Source organism: Truncatella angustata (assembly GCF_020726525.1).
Source record: "Truncatella angustata strain MPI-SDFR-AT-0073 chromosome Unknown BKA67scaffold_1, whole genome shotgun sequence".
Classification (NCBI taxonomy): domain Eukaryota; kingdom Fungi; phylum Ascomycota; class Sordariomycetes; order Amphisphaeriales; family Sporocadaceae; genus Truncatella; species Truncatella angustata.
In genome coordinates, this window is record NW_025763381.1 from 5,976,547 (window position 1) to 5,995,051 (window position 18,505).

General features: G+C 49.2%; 7 protein-coding genes across 7 annotated transcripts; 3 read left to right on the forward strand and 4 right to left on the reverse strand.

The window, feature by feature from the left end:
- Positions 1–649: 649 nt before the first annotated feature.
- BKA67DRAFT_653863 (uncharacterized protein) lies at positions 650–2,848 on the reverse strand (the record flags this gene model as incomplete). Its single annotated transcript, XM_046106456.1, has 2 exons — positions 650–1,546; positions 1,607–2,848. 2 exons carry the CDS (start codon positions 2,846–2,848, stop codon positions 650–652), a joined length of 2,139 nt encoding a protein of 712 aa, XP_045964831.1.
- Positions 2,849–6,326: 3,478 nt separating this feature from the next.
- Positions 6,327–7,050, forward strand: BKA67DRAFT_653864 (profilin; the record flags this gene model as incomplete). Its single annotated transcript, XM_046106457.1, has 5 exons — positions 6,327–6,339; positions 6,435–6,450; positions 6,518–6,602; positions 6,674–6,820; positions 6,916–7,050. 5 exons carry the CDS (start codon positions 6,327–6,329, stop codon positions 7,048–7,050), a joined length of 396 nt encoding a protein of 131 aa, XP_045964832.1.
- A 412-nt stretch (positions 7,051–7,462) lies between these two features.
- On the reverse strand, positions 7,463–8,584 carry BKA67DRAFT_62756 (Got1-like family protein). The gene is made up of 5 exons (XM_046105561.1): positions 8,358–8,584; positions 8,264–8,290; positions 8,154–8,202; positions 8,045–8,060; positions 7,463–7,935 (listed from the first exon to the last, which is right to left on the reverse strand). The coding sequence occupies exons 1-5, from the start codon at positions 8,386–8,388 to the stop codon at positions 7,639–7,641; spliced, it is 420 nt and encodes a 139-aa protein (XP_045964833.1). The 5' UTR covers positions 8,389–8,584; the 3' UTR covers positions 7,463–7,638.
- A 769-nt stretch (positions 8,585–9,353) lies between these two features.
- BKA67DRAFT_62838 (uncharacterized protein) lies at positions 9,354–10,653 on the reverse strand. Its single transcript, XM_046105569.1, has 2 exons — positions 10,456–10,653; positions 9,354–10,399 (listed from the first exon to the last, which is right to left on the reverse strand). The coding sequence occupies exon 2, from the start codon at positions 10,276–10,278 to the stop codon at positions 9,688–9,690; it is 591 nt and encodes a 196-aa protein (XP_045964834.1). The 5' UTR covers positions 10,279–10,399; positions 10,456–10,653; the 3' UTR covers positions 9,354–9,687.
- On the forward strand, positions 10,455–11,411 carry BKA67DRAFT_63026 (DASH complex subunit Dad4). The gene is made up of 5 exons (XM_046105587.1): positions 10,455–10,576; positions 10,627–10,683; positions 10,743–10,787; positions 10,855–10,939; positions 10,995–11,411. Exons 1-5 carry the CDS (start codon positions 10,574–10,576, stop codon positions 11,021–11,023), a joined length of 219 nt encoding a protein of 72 aa, XP_045964835.1. The 5' UTR covers positions 10,455–10,573; the 3' UTR covers positions 11,024–11,411.
- A 332-nt stretch (positions 11,412–11,743) lies between these two features.
- On the forward strand, positions 11,744–14,067 carry BKA67DRAFT_653868 (putative chromatin remodeling complex subunit; the record flags this gene model as incomplete). Its single annotated transcript, XM_046106458.1, has 2 exons — positions 11,744–11,939; positions 12,002–14,067. The coding sequence occupies 2 exons, from the start codon at positions 11,744–11,746 to the stop codon at positions 14,065–14,067; spliced, it is 2,262 nt and encodes a 753-aa protein (XP_045964836.1).
- Positions 14,068–15,979: 1,912 nt separating this feature from the next.
- Positions 15,980–17,313, reverse strand: BKA67DRAFT_530794 (uncharacterized protein; the record flags this gene model as incomplete). The annotated part of the gene is made up of 2 exons (XM_046099291.1): positions 15,980–16,806; positions 17,289–17,313. 2 exons carry the CDS (start codon positions 17,311–17,313, stop codon positions 15,980–15,982), a joined length of 852 nt encoding a protein of 283 aa, XP_045964837.1.
- Between the last annotated feature and the right edge of the window lie 1,192 nt (positions 17,314–18,505).

Sequence of the window (18,505 nt, forward strand, 5' to 3'; positions counted from 1 at the left end):
GTACTTTCGGTCCTTGAATGCATTTCAGCATAGCAGAGGTAGTGCACAGACGCAGAGATGTGCTGTGCCGATTACACTGATTACACCTCGTTTGGTCCAGTTATTTTAACCTTGGGAACTACACCGGATGTATTTAGTGCCAGTCGTTCGTTGGTATACTCGGTTAACATGTAGCAGACAAATCGGCCAATTTTGATCGTTCATAGTTTTGGAGGTGGCCGGAGGATATGCACAATAATGGCTGAAAATTTCAGCAAAGGTCCAAGATGTTCATCATCAGGCAATCTTGCAGTTGACTGAGTTCATATGGTCATAATTGTACTACCTCCCAAGTGACCATAGCTCCCAGCCCAGTCAATGTGACCCTTTCCCCCAATTAGACAAAAGGAATAAGTGATGCTCGAGTCTCAGACTGCAAATGGTCGCAAAATGGTATATCCACCCCTTCAGTTACCCCAGGAAACACCAGAAAAAGCAAGCCGCTTGTCTTTTTGCCTCAGCCTTCTAGAATGTCCATTGCCAATAAAGTCCATGGCCGCCCAATGGCAAGCCCCCTATATCCCGATTGGGACAACCGTCGTGCGGGCTCGACGAAGAATAATAAAATGAAAAGCAAAGATGACCGCAAAACAAAAAGAAGATATAGAAATTAGTAATCCTCCACTCGGATATGCTCACTCTTGCGGTGCTGAAGGAGTAGCGTCTCAAACGTCTCGTCGGGCGTCACAATCGTAGGCGTCGCGGTCCTGGTCTCGGCCAAGCGCTCGTTCACGCCGATGGCAATCCTGGGCACCGGCGGGCTCCCCTTCGCGGAACCAGCCCTCGACCTTACCGAGAAGCTAGTTTGTAGTGGTTGCAGCAATTTGCGCTGCTGCCTTGAGATGGATATCTGCCTGGCGATCGATATCTCCACCGGGTCCCGGTTGATAAAAATATCGTCCGGTTCGTCCATGAGGTCAAACGACGGCTTGGTCGCATGACTCTGCGATGACGAGGCGGTTGCGGACGATGGAGAGCGCTTCCTCGAGCTAGTTACTGAGGAGTTCGTGGTGGTGGTGGTAGTAGTTGTGTGTGTTGACGGCTCAATGATTTGCCAATCGGGCTCCTGGATTTTAGGCTTGACTATGGTGCTCCTGATTATGTCTGGCGACAACGTGGGTGACTCGACATCCGTAGGAGATTCTAGGATAAGACCGGACTGTTCAGGGTCAAAGTTGAAGCCATGGGTAGGGGCAGGCACCCATATAGGTGCAGGTTGGGAAGTTGTCCTGGCCGTAGTAGGTATGGCCATCCTGCTTATATGGTGATGGGCAGCTTCAGGCTCCTTTTGATGTGGCTGCTGTGGTAGGTCGAAAGTCTCCCTGGAAGGGGATGGCAGCAATGCTGGTGATGTGTTGGACCGTACCACCCTTGGCTGCGGATGCGATAGTTGTTGGGATGAATTTCTGCCCGACGGCGTTGAAGGAAATAGTGCAAATGATGGACCTGGAGATTTTGTCCTCGGTTGTGGTGAGGTTACTCGTCTAGGCCGTGCCAGTCTTTCCTCCTGGTCAAGAAATTAGTATGAAAGATGATTAAAGATTTTTTTTTTTACATGGCGACTAACCTTTTCTGCCGCGACGGCATCACTGATCTTTCTCAGCTCCCTGACTGTAGCTTGCCGTCTAGCCAATAATGCCGAAGAGTTGCTCGGCTGTTCTTCTAAAACTTCCTGGAACATAACACTATATCTCTCTAATGAGCTCTCCGGTATAGCTACATTGAGCAAGCCCGGCGCAGGACCTGATGCCTGAGGAGGCGGTTGCAGTACGATCGGAATACTTCCAAAATTGCTTGTGCTCCTCTCATGAGGATTCGAGCTCCCGTAAGTATCAACACTAGGGTTTCTCGATCTGAAAACCGTTGACTTCGCCTTTGAGGCTTGACCTTTCTCGTATGGCATGGTTTGTGACCGAATGACAATAGGCTTGTGTCTGGAGAATTTTTGGCTGACACTTGTATTGCTCCTCCCAGGTCTCGCTTGATCGATGTTTGATGGTTTTGGGCCAGCCTGGTTTACTTGAGATGTCTGTCCTAATTGATTTGGCTCTGAAATCGATACCGCTGCTTGAGACTGATCCGTATTTCTCCTGCTGAAGAGGCCAAAAAGTCTACGCTTTGGCGGTTGCTTTTTCTCCTTAGGCACGTCATGGGGATCAACACTTTCCACCGACGAGAGAGGCGAAGTTGGGTTTACAACTTGGACTGGCTCAGGGCGTAATGTCTGATGTGAAGATGAAGACCAAGTACCCCATCCGACAGGCTGATGTGTCGGGCTGCCTAAAGCCATCCCTATAGGCGCAGAAATGTCGTCTATAGAATCTGGTGTTGGCATTCGAACTATTGGGATTGTTGGTCGAGATAACACTTTGGATCGTGGACTTCCTTCGGGAGTTGGCAGCTGGCCACTGAAAGTTGCGAATTGAGGCTTGAATCCCGTGCCTGCTCTTGGTTTCATACTCAAATAGAAGTCATCTCGAGATATCCTCCTGTCGTATTTGTTGAATTTGCTGAAGTCGCTCCCTACCTGGCTCCTCGAGCTCGACCCTCCAGATGTATTCGGTCTCACCAGCATCGTCACTTTCTGGGTCGGTGGAGCAGGCAAAGGACGATCGAGATACGGGTTACCACTAGCAAAGGCGACCGAAGGAGGAGCCTCAGTATTATAACGCACTCGCGTGGGTTGTGATTGATCTGATACAGTAGCCTGTCCTCTCTGGGCAAGGGATCCGGGGTCGTGCTTCACGAATGCACTTGTATTTCCTGCAGCATCCTTAGACCTCTTGGCCTTGTGAACCAAATTGAACATTTTCCGTCCAGGCCTGGCCAACGACTCCAGTAATAAAAGAATCCTTGAAGTCTCGGGGTGGGACCTGCAGCCCAATGATGAACGGATCTTGGCTCCGGCTCCAAATCTCCTGGGATGTGGTTTCTAAAAACAAAACACGAGCAAACGTGACATGAAAGATCGTTGAACGCAAAGAAAGATATGAAGGTAAAACCGTCGACTTGCATCATATAAAAGACATTGAATTCAAAAGCGAACTGCTCAACTTGACCAAGACGGAAGCGCCTTGCATTACGGTACCTACCATACGGCTTTGAAGCTCTCATACCGGAACCTTCATGTTCACTTAGCCAAAGCTACGATGGACCGGTCATAGATGCCTTTCGGTGGTGTCTGTTTGAGATTGATGGGACGGTTATTTACAAGGTTGATCAGCATCAAGGATCATGCCCCAGAAATTCGCAGAGAATGGCTGACGGGGTTCCTCTGGGGTCTTGTTAGCTTCCAGAGATGGACTAGGGTTTTGAGGATAGATGAGCGAGGGTCATGGAGGGGACCTTTGACGAATTTGAAATGTTCAAGTTTCAGAATGACAGAGTAGTCCCTCACGGCTGACACAAACACTGAAAACTAGTCGCGCAGCGCTTTTCTACCGAATAGCCTCAACAGCCTGCAACACTAAAACAGCATCCGCCTTGGAAGATTTGCGAGTTTCGAGAAGCTCTTAGCAGTGGGTGTGCGGGTACAGACGTTCGGAATCGCAGGAAACGACTGACGCAGTGGTTCCTTGGCGCGACTGCCCTGACCCCTGGACAGTTTGAGCAGTACCTACATATGTTCAACTAAATCATGGCGCTGTTGAAGAAATCCTGGTGCCCGCAACTTCAAGCGCGCTCGTTGGCTTATCCCCAGTTGAATTGAGAGTGTTATCTTGTTACACAGTAGGCGCAACAGGATTCTCACGCCCCCCAAGGCTGCGGGCGGTTCCTACATGCTTAGGTGTACCTCAAAAGATTGTGAAGATCCATACCTAAAGCGGGCCAGATCCCGCGGAGTGGATACTCGCAATAGAGCTGATATTATATCGTTAATGTTTGGAGCATGGAGATATGGAACGACCGGGAAATGAGAGGAGTTCCTCAAGTTGATTTAGAGACACTTGCCAATCACGAAACCAGGAGAGGCTTGTCGAGTCAGCGAATCTTGATTTTTGTTTATTGCGACTTCGTTTGCGTAGCTGATGGCCCAATATAAGCTCAATCTCATTTACTTTAAGTAGCTTCATCATTCAAATGAGCGACGAAATCATGAACAAATCTTGCGCGCAGCCAACATCAGCGGACAGCCTCAGCCTTGTATTCTTCTTGCATACGCGCACGCATTGAAATTGGGGGCCCCCTTCGTGAAATTGGTAAGACCGGTGAAAGTTGCCCAGGTTGGAGCTGTCACGTTTCAAGATTTGCGATGGTGTGTCTTCCATTGAAGGCTGGTTGAGACTTCAGGTTAGACATGGGGAGGACATGAAGCCGCTAACAAGGCTGTAACAGTTGCCAGTTGCTTTAGACCCTCGTAAGCCATCGGGAGTTCTATCCATACAATGCGATCATCAGAAATGGCCGTAACGTTGTGATTTTGACGTACTGTTCAGTTCATGGCTTGTGCGGCAAGGGCTGTTCTGAAATTAGTTGCGTAGTTTGATAACGGGAAATGCTTGGGCTCCAAAGATCAAGCGAATTTGCTCTCCACTCTCTTCGATTGTAGTTATACACGTGAGCTCCAACGTTCATCCCAAAGACTCCAGAATCATATAGGTTCAGCTTGCTCAGATCTTTTCTATTTACGCAATTTCTTATGAGATATACACTCATTCAAGCGTTTGTTTGGTATATAAAAGGTCAAAAAAGCTCACTGGGAAAGCATGAAATTAGTGTAGCACGCTACCCTCGTCCAAAAGTTTACAGGTGTGAATGTGGTTTGTCGGACCAAATTGACCAGTTGATCAGTACCGTGATGAGTTTTTTTTTTTTTTTTTTTTTCGGTGAGATCTTGCTAGAGGTTATAGGTGTTCCTTTTGTTGTTGTTTTTTACAATGGTATTAAGTTGAGTCGATACACTGTTCTTGGACACACACCGTCCTCAAGCAAGATTCCTTGCCAACTTTGTGATTGCTGAGAAGCAATTCACATAGTGCGCGTCTTTTGTATAGTTGAATACTTTCTAGACATGTTTATGGTGAACGTTCGAGGCATGAGCCGTGTTATGCAGGCAAGGCGACGCGACTCCAAGTGAGACGACTGTTAGATGTTAGCTAAACGGGCAAACTGTTAATACAAATTTTCATAAAGTCGCATAAATTCAAGCGCTCACTGATCTCGCAGTGATAACCCATCTCCCCATGTTGTACGAATGGGTTTTCTTACAAGCATGTACTCATCCTAGCAATACTTTTTGAAGTCATTCCATATTATTTCGCTGGAAGGCTGCTAAGAGGTATTTGTACCCCTTCGTGAACTTTTGCATGCACCACTTGACTGGCCAGACTAGGTTGGATGGTACCAGGTAACACCGAGGGAGAGAGATCGGTATGTTGCGAGTTTTCTCAGATGCCTCACAGTCTTGACTCGTGAAAGACGGCAGGGCTTCTGAGGAGTCGTTGTGTAATAATAGTATGGTACCGTTGCAAGCTTGCTTGGATATTGCCCCACCATGAGTTGACCGACATTGTGAGCTGTACGTGGACGGTCAAAGTTGGCGGGGTCAATTTGGAGAGAATATGACGCTGAAGTTACGTGATTTGAGGGCATGGACCAAATTGGAACTTCAGCGAGGTTTGAAAAAAAAAATTTAAAAAATTAAAAAATGAGTCTCCCCCAGGAAACATATATACCTATTTACCTAGGTTAGTTCTTAGGAGAAGAAACAATGATTGGAGACAAAGATGGCAGTTTGTTCGATGGTCCCCTGACCAGACAGACACCAGTAACGGCTAATGACTTGACAGCGGGAAATGGCGGAGGACCGACCACACATGTGTATGTAGTTGTCCCGCTTCGGGGAGAAAAAAAAAAGGGATTGCCTCAGCAATGAGCATTATCCACTTGAAACCTCACAACATTAGGCGCCGGAAATGTCGATAGTTAGCAGTTCGGGGTCGTTAGCAGTTGGACCCTTTGTCATCAATGGCTGTCAGGCAGCCAGAAGCTGACCTTAGGAAAAAGAGAGTTAATGCAACTGGGTCTTCCGAAGCGGCCCCAGTAATCCATCCATCCATCCATCCATATGTGCCCCTCCTAAAAACGTCTCCAGCTTGCCGTCGATGCTCGTGCCCGTTCTTGCGCGCATCATCCCGCCATTTGCATCTTTCCATTGATTGATCCAAGCTCTCAGCTTAGCAACTTCGTCATCTAAACAAATAAAAAACCACCAGAAGCGGGCTTCCCACTCATTCTTCCTTTCCCTCAATTTTCAAGCTCCGGCCTACTTCATACATATTTACAAGATGTCTTGGCAAGGTATGACTTCTTCTTGACCCCGCCACGAATAAAAACATTATAACCCCCACCTTCAGTTGGGAGACGTGATGGCTAACTGTAGTGTCTCGCAACAGCATATGTTGACTCCAGGTACGACCCAAGCGATCACGGCGACGTAGATTTTTCGAGAGACACTTGTTGACTAAGAGAACCACAGCCTTGTCGGCACTGGCCACCTGGACCAGGGCGCTATTATCAGCGCCGCTGGCGACAGCGTCTGGGCCATATCGAGCGGTTTCACTGTATGATCACCCTTGACCCCGAAATATCACAAGTGGCAGCTGGATGGTGGACTAACAGAAGAACACATCAGATCAAGCCTGATGAGCAGAAGAACCTCGCCTCCCTCGTGAGCGGTTCCGAAGACTCAAAGAACAAGGCTTTTTCCGAGGGTGTGCACGTTGCCGGTGAGCGTTACGTTGCCACCAGGGTTGAGGACCGAAGTGCCTACCTTCGCCAGGTACGTTGATCTCCCCACACCCCGGTTCCTTCATTGCGAAATCCGGGATGCGCAGAAATGGGAGTTAGAGCTAACAAAGGCATGGGCATGGACAGGGTCGCACTGGTGTCGTCGTAGTCAAGACAAAGCAAGCTATCCTGGTCGGACACTATGGAGAGAGTGTCATAGCCGGAAACGCAGCACAAACCGTCGAGGCACTGGCAGACTACCTGATCAAGTCTGGATACTAAGCCAAGGACTCTATGACGACGCATAGCCCGAAGATGAATGCAGAAATGGCAACACATTTGTCGCATATATCGGTGTCTACAGGCCGAGGAAGTCTGATGTGATATACCGCGGAGCGCTCGAGTTCGGAAGAGGTATCTAGAGTTTGATTTTGGAACGATGATGCATATATCACAAGGCGGCTGTAATTGTTTTCGGTTCGACGAACCCGCTCTGCCTGGCTCCTTAGGATTCTGCATAGGCAAATGAGAAATGGCCTCTTTTCAAAGAGAGGACAAACTCGGGTCCCTTTATTTACCCCCTGAAGTGTGTGAACGAAATGGCTTGTATATTCAAATGGCTCCCTTCTGTAGACCTGCGCCGTTTGGAAGTGCCCATTTCCGAATACTCGGAGAAGACGGACGAATATAGTACAAACACTTCATACCACAAGAACGCAAACAGAATGCAAAAAAGAAGCAAAGAAAGAAAGAACGCCTTTATACAGCACCAGTCTAATGATTCGTATAGTACAGCTTTTATCTTTAACGTCGCTCGAAATCATGCTTGTCTTCCAATCTTTGACACGTAATTTTATATAACCATCGGCTTTACACAGGCAACTCAGCGTTCCGCCGGCCCACACCAGATCGGTCGACTAGGACGCCAATATAGGGACCGATGACAGGAATGCTCCTGGCGAATCCGGCTATTGTGCCCAAGAAGTCGCCGAATAGCACCATGATTCCATATAGTTCGACGCAGAAGCCGATCAGTGGCCATCGCGCGAGAATCAACAGCAACCCACCAAAGAACGCCGCCGTGCCCTTTGCCTTTTGCTTTCGTGCGAAGAACGCGAGCGTCTTTTGGGGTCCGATAATGATGGTGAGGCCGATTAGAAAGAGGATCTGTGAATTGCCCAGGTTAGAGAAGCTTTCGTTGGAGGCGTCGGCGAGGTGGCCTGGCCTCGATCAGAGGCACGGGGGAGAATTGGCCGTCGATCGGAAGGGGACTCACATTGCCCATTGCTAACCTGTTTGAGCGCTTGGTTAATACTTGTCTCTATACTCAGGACGACCACGAAGAGGACCACACAGGAAAGCCTGCAGGTATGCGCAAAACTTACATAGCTCTGTCAAAGAACATCATGACACCGCCGATGAGGAAAAACCCTCCTGCGTGGGAACTGTTAGTTGTATGCTGACAATCCTGGAATAGAGGTTTCAGTCAACATACCACCCGAGCAGAACGCTACTCCGATTTCTGTCCATGTGTGTTAGTCGGCGCATTCCCAGTACTGCCATAAGGACATCCCGAAGCTCGAGCTTACTTTGTGTGTCTGACAACCACATGGTAGGCATCGTTGCAGACGTGGTCGCTCTGTGAGAGCTCTGTGATCAATACTCGGTCCGGGTTCGAGGAGAGAGGTTGACAATCAATAGTCAAGAGGCGGGTCCGAAACGTGGTAGGCGCAATTGCAGAACTCAAAGTCCTAACTTGAGAAAAAAGTTGGGACGTGTTCGAAGCTCTCTCATTAAACATGAACCAGGGGTTCGTGCTTTTGCGCCGTGTCTTATCGGCAGGTTTGCTTTTATTTTTGTTTTCAAGCGAAAAGTAAAAATCTAGACTTTGTTTGATACAGCGATGCTATATATTCTAGAATAGCCCCTTATAGACGACCTGCTCTCGTTATCTATCTATCGAGCAATTTCTCGGAAACCAATACCACAAAGCTATCTCGCTGTAAGGCTGATCAGGAAAAGACGCAGTACCGTTGGAGTTCGCGACGACGCGAACTCCAACTGCAGCTGCTTGTGGTGGGATGCACAGCTGGCGCTGGAGCCTGTCCGATAGCCACGCACCAACTACAATTTCCAAGGCCCCACTGGAAATCCGAAGCTAGAGTTTTTTTGTTTTCAGTGCATGACTTTCTCCCGTTGGAGCCAACTACAACAACAACAACAAACTTGAAACGCCCACGACTTCCTCTCATAATATCTCGTCCAGCTCAGCTCGCGTCTGGAGCTTTTATGGTATTGGAGTTCTGGAAGACGTCCTATCAAAGCAGGCTGATAAAATAAAATAAAAAAGCCCTCCCCGAAGCGGGCACTGAAGTGAATGCCCAACAATCAAAAGGTCTGTATTGCTGAAGCGAAAAGACAAAAACAAGGTCTCCCTACATTTTGGGCGGTCAGATATCTTTCCAAGCACTCAATTCATGCCGCGGCGACCACAGCTTTCGAGCTATGGTAACTGAGTTTGGTTCCCCATTCATCCTCGGTACCCGTCAGTTACAGGCAGAGAACAAACTCTCTATCACGATTAAGCCGGAGTGTATACCTTTCTACCAGTCACCGAAAGGTGACTGGTGCGTAGGATAGACTTGACTTTGTTGGTCGAACATTTCCATAGTGGTAGCGACTCTTCTGCTTCCTACTGTAGATCTCATGTACTCCGTAGATTAGGTGAGTATAATGGTGTAAACAGCCCATATGGCTGATGCTCTGTGAACTTTTCAGGCGCAAATGACAACACGGCGTTATAACACCCTGTCCGCACCGCTCGTATCAAACGCCCAACGCCGTTGCTATCATGTACTGCCAAAGAATATCTTGAATTGCCAGCCGCCATATTCACCCTGTAAACATGTGCCCAACCACTTATTTGAGAATGGTGTGCGCACCCCTAGCCTCGAGATACTGCTCTGTCACGCTTTGGGGTAGAGTGCGAATATACCCGAAGACTTCCTTGTCATGATACCTCAGCCGGCTCTTCGGGTCCATGTATGGTGCCGGAAGACCCGTGATATCGCAGTATCGTTTCTGGTGAGCCAGTGACGGCGCGCTCTCGATGTTCGTGTAAGTAGCGCTGGGTGCTGAAGCCGTAGCACCTCCTCCGCCGGCCTTGAGACTTTTCTCCAGGACCAGCTTGCTCAAGCTCCTTGACGCCTGCGCAAGATTTGGTGGCTCGAGCTTGCCGCCGGAGGTAGCTGGCGTCGAGGTGCCCGAGGTCGAGAGGCCATTTTCGTCGACAGCGGCGGCTGGAGTAGCGACACCGCTGTCGCCGTCCTGGGGAGTGGCGATGGTGGACGCTTCTTTACGAGAGGCGTCGCCCAGTATGGTCTTGATGTTTTTGTTGCGGCGCTGGTTCGGCCGCCAATTAGTGTTGCGGAAGGACTTGGGAATCGAGTGGATGTCGAGCTTGTCAATGAGCTCTTGATGGGCTATCTGAGCCTCTGTGGGTGCGGCCATGGTTACGTTGCCACCTCAGTATAGGATAACCAGGTGGTTTTGAATCGATATGTGTGATTGTTGCGAAGACGAGGACAAACGCGTGGTGAATGCACGTCTTTGGCTTTGTTTGCCAGGCAGCCTGTGACTAATGTTCAGGTTAGAAGCTCTGAGGGATGCAAAGTGATCGGTGCTTACAAGGTCCGATGGTTTAGAGCTTGCACGACCAACTATCGCCTCGACTCCCTAGCCAAGGTACAACCAAGCAACACCTCACACATATCTCATACGACAACATCACGGGGGGAATTGAGAAATGGTAAGAGCCACCGCGTCCTTCGAAGATGGCACATGTTCACCTCTGAATAGGAGAGCCCTCATGAGCACCAGCAGAACCTCCTGCTTTCGAGGATCATCACCAACGTTGTAAGTCACTGCTGAACGTAAGGTCAAGCCTAATGTAAGCCTAATGTTGGTTTGATCAGGAGAAACTGAATGAATCTATCTTGGTCATGAACAAGCAGCTGCAGGTATGTGAAATCATACGACAGGTTTGGGGTCAATGCTGTTGAGATCATCACGCTCACGAACAACAAGGACATTAACATTCAGAACATGAACATCGAGCTTGTAGCCCAGATGTTTAAGAACTACCAGTCAAATGTCCTTTTCCACCTGGAAGGTATGTATTGGGCCATATCAATGATGGGACTCTATTTAGACTGACCTTATTATAGCTACCGATGGGCTTAAGGAGCCTTCGTGAGATTCAGGCTGGGGATAGCATGAGACCTGAAAGACAGGCGCATCGGGCAGCAGGATTGTCAATTGCCAACATACATGCGACATGGAGTCTGATAATATTAAAAAAAAATTAGAAGCAAAGGAAAAAAGATTTCTCTTGAGAAAGCCACCACTTCGCTCTAAGAATTTGCTGACAGACGGGCAACTAACGTCATTGAGCCGATACCATTATATCATTCGAAACTGATTCCACATAGTCTCCAATATGTCCTTCCTACATGGGCGTGATTATGTATGTACGGATTATAGGCTGGCCATTTGCACTTGCCCCACTCGTGGCGCGTCTACGCGATCTGGTTATTTAATTAACCTAGAGATCTTAAAAGTCAGAGGCATACAAGTTCCTGTGTGTACTCGCGTAGACATAGGCGTCAGCGTTGACGTAGACGTGGGTGAAGGTACTTTCCCATGGGCCATAGCTCCTGTGAGAGGTGTGACCCCTGCAGGCGCAAGTTAACAAATGTTGGAATGAGTTTGCTGCAAACCAGCGTAACCATAGTTAACTGAAGCTTTGATCACACTTATTCCTACGAATCAATTGAATGAAGCCAGCAAAGTCTCGGTGAACTCGCCAGCCAGCTCGGCAGTGCCCCTCTTTGCTCTGTTCTCTTTTCACTCTCACCATGCAACGCTTTGCAACGTACATCAACATCGTGAACTGACACCACCACCAACCCTAACCATGGCGCCCTCTGCCATCGATCCGCCTGCACAGGTGCTGGGAGAGCTCCCAATTCGCCGAGAGAAGACCTATCCTGCAGCGAGGATATTCCCCGTCAAGGAAGTCCGCTTCGAGAAATACACACCTCCACAGCCAGATGGCAGAGAAAAGGCATTGGCGCAACCTGCAGGCAGCGCCGCCATAGTGATTGACAATGGTGCGCACTCATACCACACTTGCTGGTCCTCACGCCGAGCGCTAACAAGATGCAACTTGCAGGCTCCTCTGCTGTTAGAGCGGGATGGTCTTTCGAGTCGAAACCGCGATTCAGCCTACCCCCGATTATGGCCAAGTACAGAGATCGCAAACTGGGTAAGACGTACTCTTTCGCTGGCACCGATTGCTATGCCGACACGACCGCGCGTGGACACATCAGGAATGCCTTTGAGGCTGGCACAGGTATCGCTAGCAACTGGGATGTCATGGAACATGTTCTTGATTGGACCTTCCTCAAGTTGGGCATGAATGCCAGCGATGGCTCGATCGATGTGCCTATTGTCTTGACAGAGGCAGTTGCAAATTTGCCTTATTCCAGGAAATCTATGAATGAGATCATCTTCGAATGCTACGGCGCGCCATCTCTGGCTACTGGAATCGACTCTCTATTCTCGTATCGGCACAATAAAGGACACACGGGTTTGGTCGTCTCTTCGTCATACAGCTCGACTCACGTCATACCCGTTTACAATCACAAAGCGATGCTTGCCCAGGCCATTAGACTCAATTGGGGCGGTTGGCACGCGGCCGAATACCTTCTGAAACTTATTAGACTTAAGTACCCAGCGTTTCCTGGGAAGCTCAATGCCTCCCAGGCCGAATACATGCTGCGCGATCACGGACACCTCTCTCAAGACTACGATAACGAGGTACGGTCCTACCTTGATTGGACTGGACTTGAAGACAGAGACGTTGTCATACAATACCCCTTCACCGAAGAAGTCATTGTCCAGAAGAGCGAGGAGGACCTTGCGCGTATAGCAGAGCGAAAGAAAGAAAGCGGACGAAGATTACAAGAGCAAGCACAGAAGATGCGTCTAGAACGGCTCATCCGCAAAGAGCAAGAGCTCGAATATTACAAGCAGCTCCAAGAGAAAATAGCCAACGCCAACAAGAAAGACACAAAGCGCTTACTAGATGCCGATGACATGAAGGACGAGACCCATCTGGAGCGTACCATCAAGGAATTTGAAAAGGCCGTTAAGAAGGCCCGCAACAAGGATCTCGGTATTGATGTCGAGGAAGAGGTAGAAGCTCCAGACTTCAGCTTGCTGGACATGCCCGATGAAGAGCTTGATGATGCAGGATTGAAGGCGAAGAAGCAGCAACGCCTGCTCAAATCCAACCACGAAGCACGTGCTCGTGCCAAGGCCGAGAAGGAAGCAGAAAAGGCTCGCATCGCTGCAGAAGAACAAGCGGATATAGACCGCCGCACCAATGATCTCGAGGGTTGGTTAGAGGAGAAACGAGTGGCACGTGCCGACGTCTTGCAACGTATGAAGGAGCGGGACCGACTCAAGGCTGATCTCGGCAACCGAAAATCTCTTGCATCTCAAATTCGTATGAAGTCTATCGCGAATCTAGCATCTGATGGCCCGCGTGGCAAACGGCGCCGCGGCGGTGATGATGATAACTTTGGGGCCAACGACGATGACTGGGGTGTCTACCGGGACATTGCGGTTGGGCAAGACGCCAGTGATGACGAAGAAGGCGGCGAGGAGGATCTTGAAGGGAGCCTGAAATCCCTCGAGGAAGACCTGCTCCGCTACGATACCAACTTTACGCACGACGACACATTTGAAGCACAGAACGACTGGAGCAAATCCCTTTTACATGCATTTGCACGTGGCCCTCGGCCGTTCATGGGTTCGCAGGCTGAGATCAATCAGCTACACCTAAATGTAGAGCGCATCAAAGTGCCGGAAGTCATATTTCAGCCCTCTATTGCTGGTGTGGATCAGGCCGGCCTTCTGGAAATTACCGGCGACATTCTCAATCAGCGCCTCGTTGGCATTCCAGGCATCAATCGCGATGTTTTCCTACGCGACGTATTCTTAACAGGAGGCAACACCATGTTCGAAAACTTCGACTACAGACTACGACAAGGTCTAACAGCACTATTGCCAGCCGACAGTCCATTGACTATCCGGAGAGCAAAGGACCCGATACTTGATGCCTGGAAGGGGGCCGCAGGTTGGGTCGGATCATCTGGGTACAAATCGGCTGTCGTGACAAAGGCCGAATGGCAGGAGAAAGGTGGTGACTATCTGAAGGTGAGTTCCGGCTGACTGCATACATGCCAACCCCGGCTCTTTGGCCCCAGCTATTTCCTTATCCAATCGGCCTCCCACCAAGACAAGCATGATCACCTGTTTTTACATTGTTCATTCTTCATTATGCACTCTGGTCGTATGTACCCTGCCTCTCGCTAGGATAGGTGCATGCGGAAGCCTCACGTTTCAATGTGCGAGCAGCACAATCCTAGGATCTGCCACGTTTGGTATGTGACATGAGCGAGCCCGTATCTGGTCTCGTGTGTCACCATTGTGCTCGGACTTCAAGAGCGTATCTTCAATCGCATTACGGATTCGCTTGGTGCTACCACCTCGTGAGGCCCTACTGCAACATTATACTGCTTTTGGATAGAAGAGCATTTTTTCCCACCCTCACAATCTTTTCCGTATTCCCACAGAATTGAGACGCTCGAAAAATGAAGCATATCTTGGTGCAATGCTGACATTGATCTTTAGGAACATGATTTGGGCAACACTTGGTCTTGATCACGAACGTGGCCAGAACCAAGTAGCCAGCGGAGCATCTGAACCAGTAACATAACCGATATAGCGTAGGTAGTGAGCGAGGTCTGGGCGTGTTTAAAATAGAACATATCGGTGGGCGAAAGTTAAATTTGTCCTAGAGGTCATTCCCTGGACTGGGCATAATTGCTTCAAAAGCCAGTGGGACAGGTTTCGTAGCAGAATTAGTAATCTATTAAGCAATACAAAATGCTCGTACCTGTCATCACCAGGGTTTATGTTTTGTGGTAGACCTGGCACGTGCGGCTATGGGTCTATCTCACATATGGTTCTGACTTGGGCAGAGAAGACTATCCGAATTTTAAATAGAAAAAGAAAACAGAAAAGAGAAATTTTCTTTTGCTTTCATCTTTGAGAGATTGTCTTACGGATTCCGCTGTGACTGGATAAACCAAACATATTAGGGCCCGTTTAATAGGCACCGAGCACTAACTTGCCTAGATCAATTCATCGTTTTCATACCAAGAGCTATCAAACCCATTGGCCCTTGAACTATGGGATCCATAGATCAAGTTCCGAGGTTGGCTCTGTTGGCCAGTCAATGGGGGTGTATCTATTCCTTTGCAGCGCGAATATGTATCGATAGACTACTACAATGCGACATGTACCAGGCCCCTTTGGAGAGGTAAACCGCGCTCTATTGTCGCTGGCTGGTTGAGTATGTAATCTTGCTGGAGTGCTGTCGCAAAGATACCGAGTAGGGTTCGTCCAACTTAGCTGTAGGCCCTACCAGGAACGAAACGATTCAGCAACTAGTCTAACCTAGTTTAAATAAAATAACCCCGGATTTCGTCCAGTACGACAGCTTCCCACAAAACTCTCTCCCCTCTCGCCTACGTATTAGAGTGCCGCTACGGGCGATCCACAGATGATCATCACCACAGTGATATTGGATTTGAGAATAGACGGTCTCACAAGGCAACTTCAATGGAACTGTGTTTCCCCTTAAACTACAACGTCATTGTTTCTGTTCTTACGCTCGACGCGAATCCTTTCCGGCAATCCATAAGGTGTCCAGCCGATGTTAGCTGAACACAACATTGTATGCGACGTATTGCAATAATATTTACAAGCCAGGCCACTTGTCATGACTCCAGCAAACCACGAAGAGTCTCCGTGGGCTCAAAGGACTACCGGAGACGCCTAAATATGTCGAAACCAAGTACAACAGATCCTCAACGCCATCTGAAACAAATACCGACCACCGCCTCTACTTGCTGCCTCGCGCCAGTTCTTGTCACGAAACCACCAAGATTGGCTATATCCTCATCCTCTTCCAACCACGCTGGTACGACCTCGTTCTCGCCGCTCTGTTTTTAGTGACCTGATCCCCTATGACCCTTAATGGTGCTACCAGAGTCGCCATCCATACATCGTCCTTACTCTATGTTCTCAATGATGACGATGGCGGTAAAGGCTCATGTATTTTACGGGCATCCTCTTCACGGCGACTGTGGTCGTTTTCCGCTTTAAATTTCGAATACCCGTCAACCGCACCATGCGCTTGGTAACCAGCAACGGCAGCAGCAACATCAGCAAGAGTTCCTGCGGACGGAATACCAGTTGGAGGTTCAGCAGCTCGACTGGCAGCAACCGGAGCAGCCCTTGGCGGGGGAGGAGGATAAGGCACAGGCGTATGTAGATGAGGTGGTTGTGGAACCTCGACCTGGGCATCCATTAGGCGCGATTGAAGTAATATGGCGTAATCGCGTAAAGCAAAGTTGTCGCTCTGTGCTGCTTTCAACTGCTGATCCATATCGTTGTAGTCGCGGACTTGCTGTTCTAACTTTTTGATATAGTGCTCTTTTCTCTGCCTGAAAGCTCGTTGAGCGGCTCTGTTTTGTGCTGCGCGTTTAGACTGGGATAATTCCCGCTTAGCTTTGCGTCCATCAGGTCCAGTGACATCGTCAGGATCATGATCTATAAGATCCTGAACGGCCATAGCAGAAACAGCAGAACTCGAGGGGCCCGCCCCAGACGGGCCAGTTGACATCATATCAGCAGCAGGCGCGGTGCTGGTGTCCGCTCTCAACTGCGGCTGGATTTGAGGTTGCAAGTTTACGACAGGCTCCTCGTAACCATATGGTCGTGCTTGGTTTGAAGCAGATTGTCGCGAAATATTACTTCCTCCGTTTGTTGCAGCTTCTGTTCTGTCCAGATGACTTAGATGACTTGCAGCCGCTTGAGCAAGTTTGGTCCTAACATCCAGGTCTGTTCAAAATATGTCAAAAACTAATCCAAGGTTGAATCGAACTCGGGCATTCCAAGTGTATGTAATCCTTGAAGATACCAGGTGTGGGAGACCACGAAATATAAGAGCCAGTAGGAACTAGGACAGCGATTCAAGGTGGGCCAGCAAGCGAATATGTATGAGAATGAAACCCCCCGACATGGATCCAGGAGCGGGTATTTGGTAATGAAGTAGCTGGTGAGGTGGATAGACGAGGGGGATGTATATGTAACGCAAGACCGAAGGCCATCTTAGGTTGAGGCTACACTGGCGCCAGCTTGAGACGACGTTGATTACATATACACGAAGGGATTAAACGGCCTAAGCATGGCTCTAGAGGGGAGAGGTGAACCTATTGTGTCGGAGGTGGTGGGGTGCAGCTGTAAAGAAATGCGTAGAGAAAAGCATGACGGAAGCATGAGCCTGTAAGGGTCAAGAGCCAAGAGACGCGTACCGCACTTACCATTGAAGCTTGTATCGCTCTGCATGTTGAAAACTGAGTCAGCATCCGGACTGTTTGTTGTGCGATGGTGTTGCTGGCTAATAAGAAACAATCGTGTGGAAGAGAAGTACTTGGTAACACATAACTAAAAGTGCTGAGGACGGTTCTGGTGCCTGCCAGCAGCGCGACAAACCCGACAACAAGTAAAGCAAGGGGTTTGGATTGGGATGAGCACACACCCCAACAGCGGCTTGGGGCGATGACTGGGGTTCCGGGGCAAAAAGAATGGCTGGGATTGAAAGGGACATGCAATGCTAAGTAAGCCAAGTATTTATTTACTGACCTTGGAAACCGCTGTAGAAGCTGCTGAGTTGGCGTACTCCATTGGTGAAGAACAAGAATTGACTGGTGATCGCGAAGAAATCAGGTGGAATCTGCAGCGTCTTGTGTGACCCAGGACCTCAAAAATAAACTGATTTGCTGTACTGTTGACCGGAAGCTGATTCTGGCTCGCACGAGATCTGAACCGTATGTACCGAGGGCTCACTGTAAGGAAAGGTCTTAGAGTGCTGACGGTGGCTAGGCCAATCAAAGGAACCCACACCGGAGTTTTCGCGTAATCCGAGCCCAATTATTCAGCTATGTGATCAAGTACCGCGTTTTGATCAGGGGACTGCCAATGCAACAACCGCGAACTTGATTAACCAGCAAAACGTGGCTTAAGCAGGTACTCTGAGGGTGTACAATATATGAAGAGGCTCGTAATCGCTGTGTGACAGTTGTCCGGAGTGGGAGAAAATCGTGTGTAGCCGAGGGAATTGGAAGGGCGAAAGAGAGGTGACTACAATCACGCCACCAACAGCACTTCTCAATCTGTAAAGCGGCTGAAACGTAAGTACAGTACGGAATAACTGCAGGTTGGATAAAATGTGCAACAAGTGGCGTGGCCGTGGTGCATGCGATGCAATGGCCGTAGCGGCCGCGGATTGCAGTGCAGCAGTCGTAAAAGTGGGAATGCCGACAGTCCGGGCCGTTCAGTCGTCGCTTTGGACCTGGTTGCTCGCTAACGCGACAGGTGAGGTGTGCAGCCAAGATGGAGGAATTCCGCTTCCCCTTCCACTTCCAGAGATTAGCTCATGCTCACAGCGAAGTGGTTTGTCAGCAACGCTGAATGGCTGACAGCCCCAGTTGCCGCTAGGTCCCTGCACATAGTATGTTTGCCAGATAGACAGTAGATG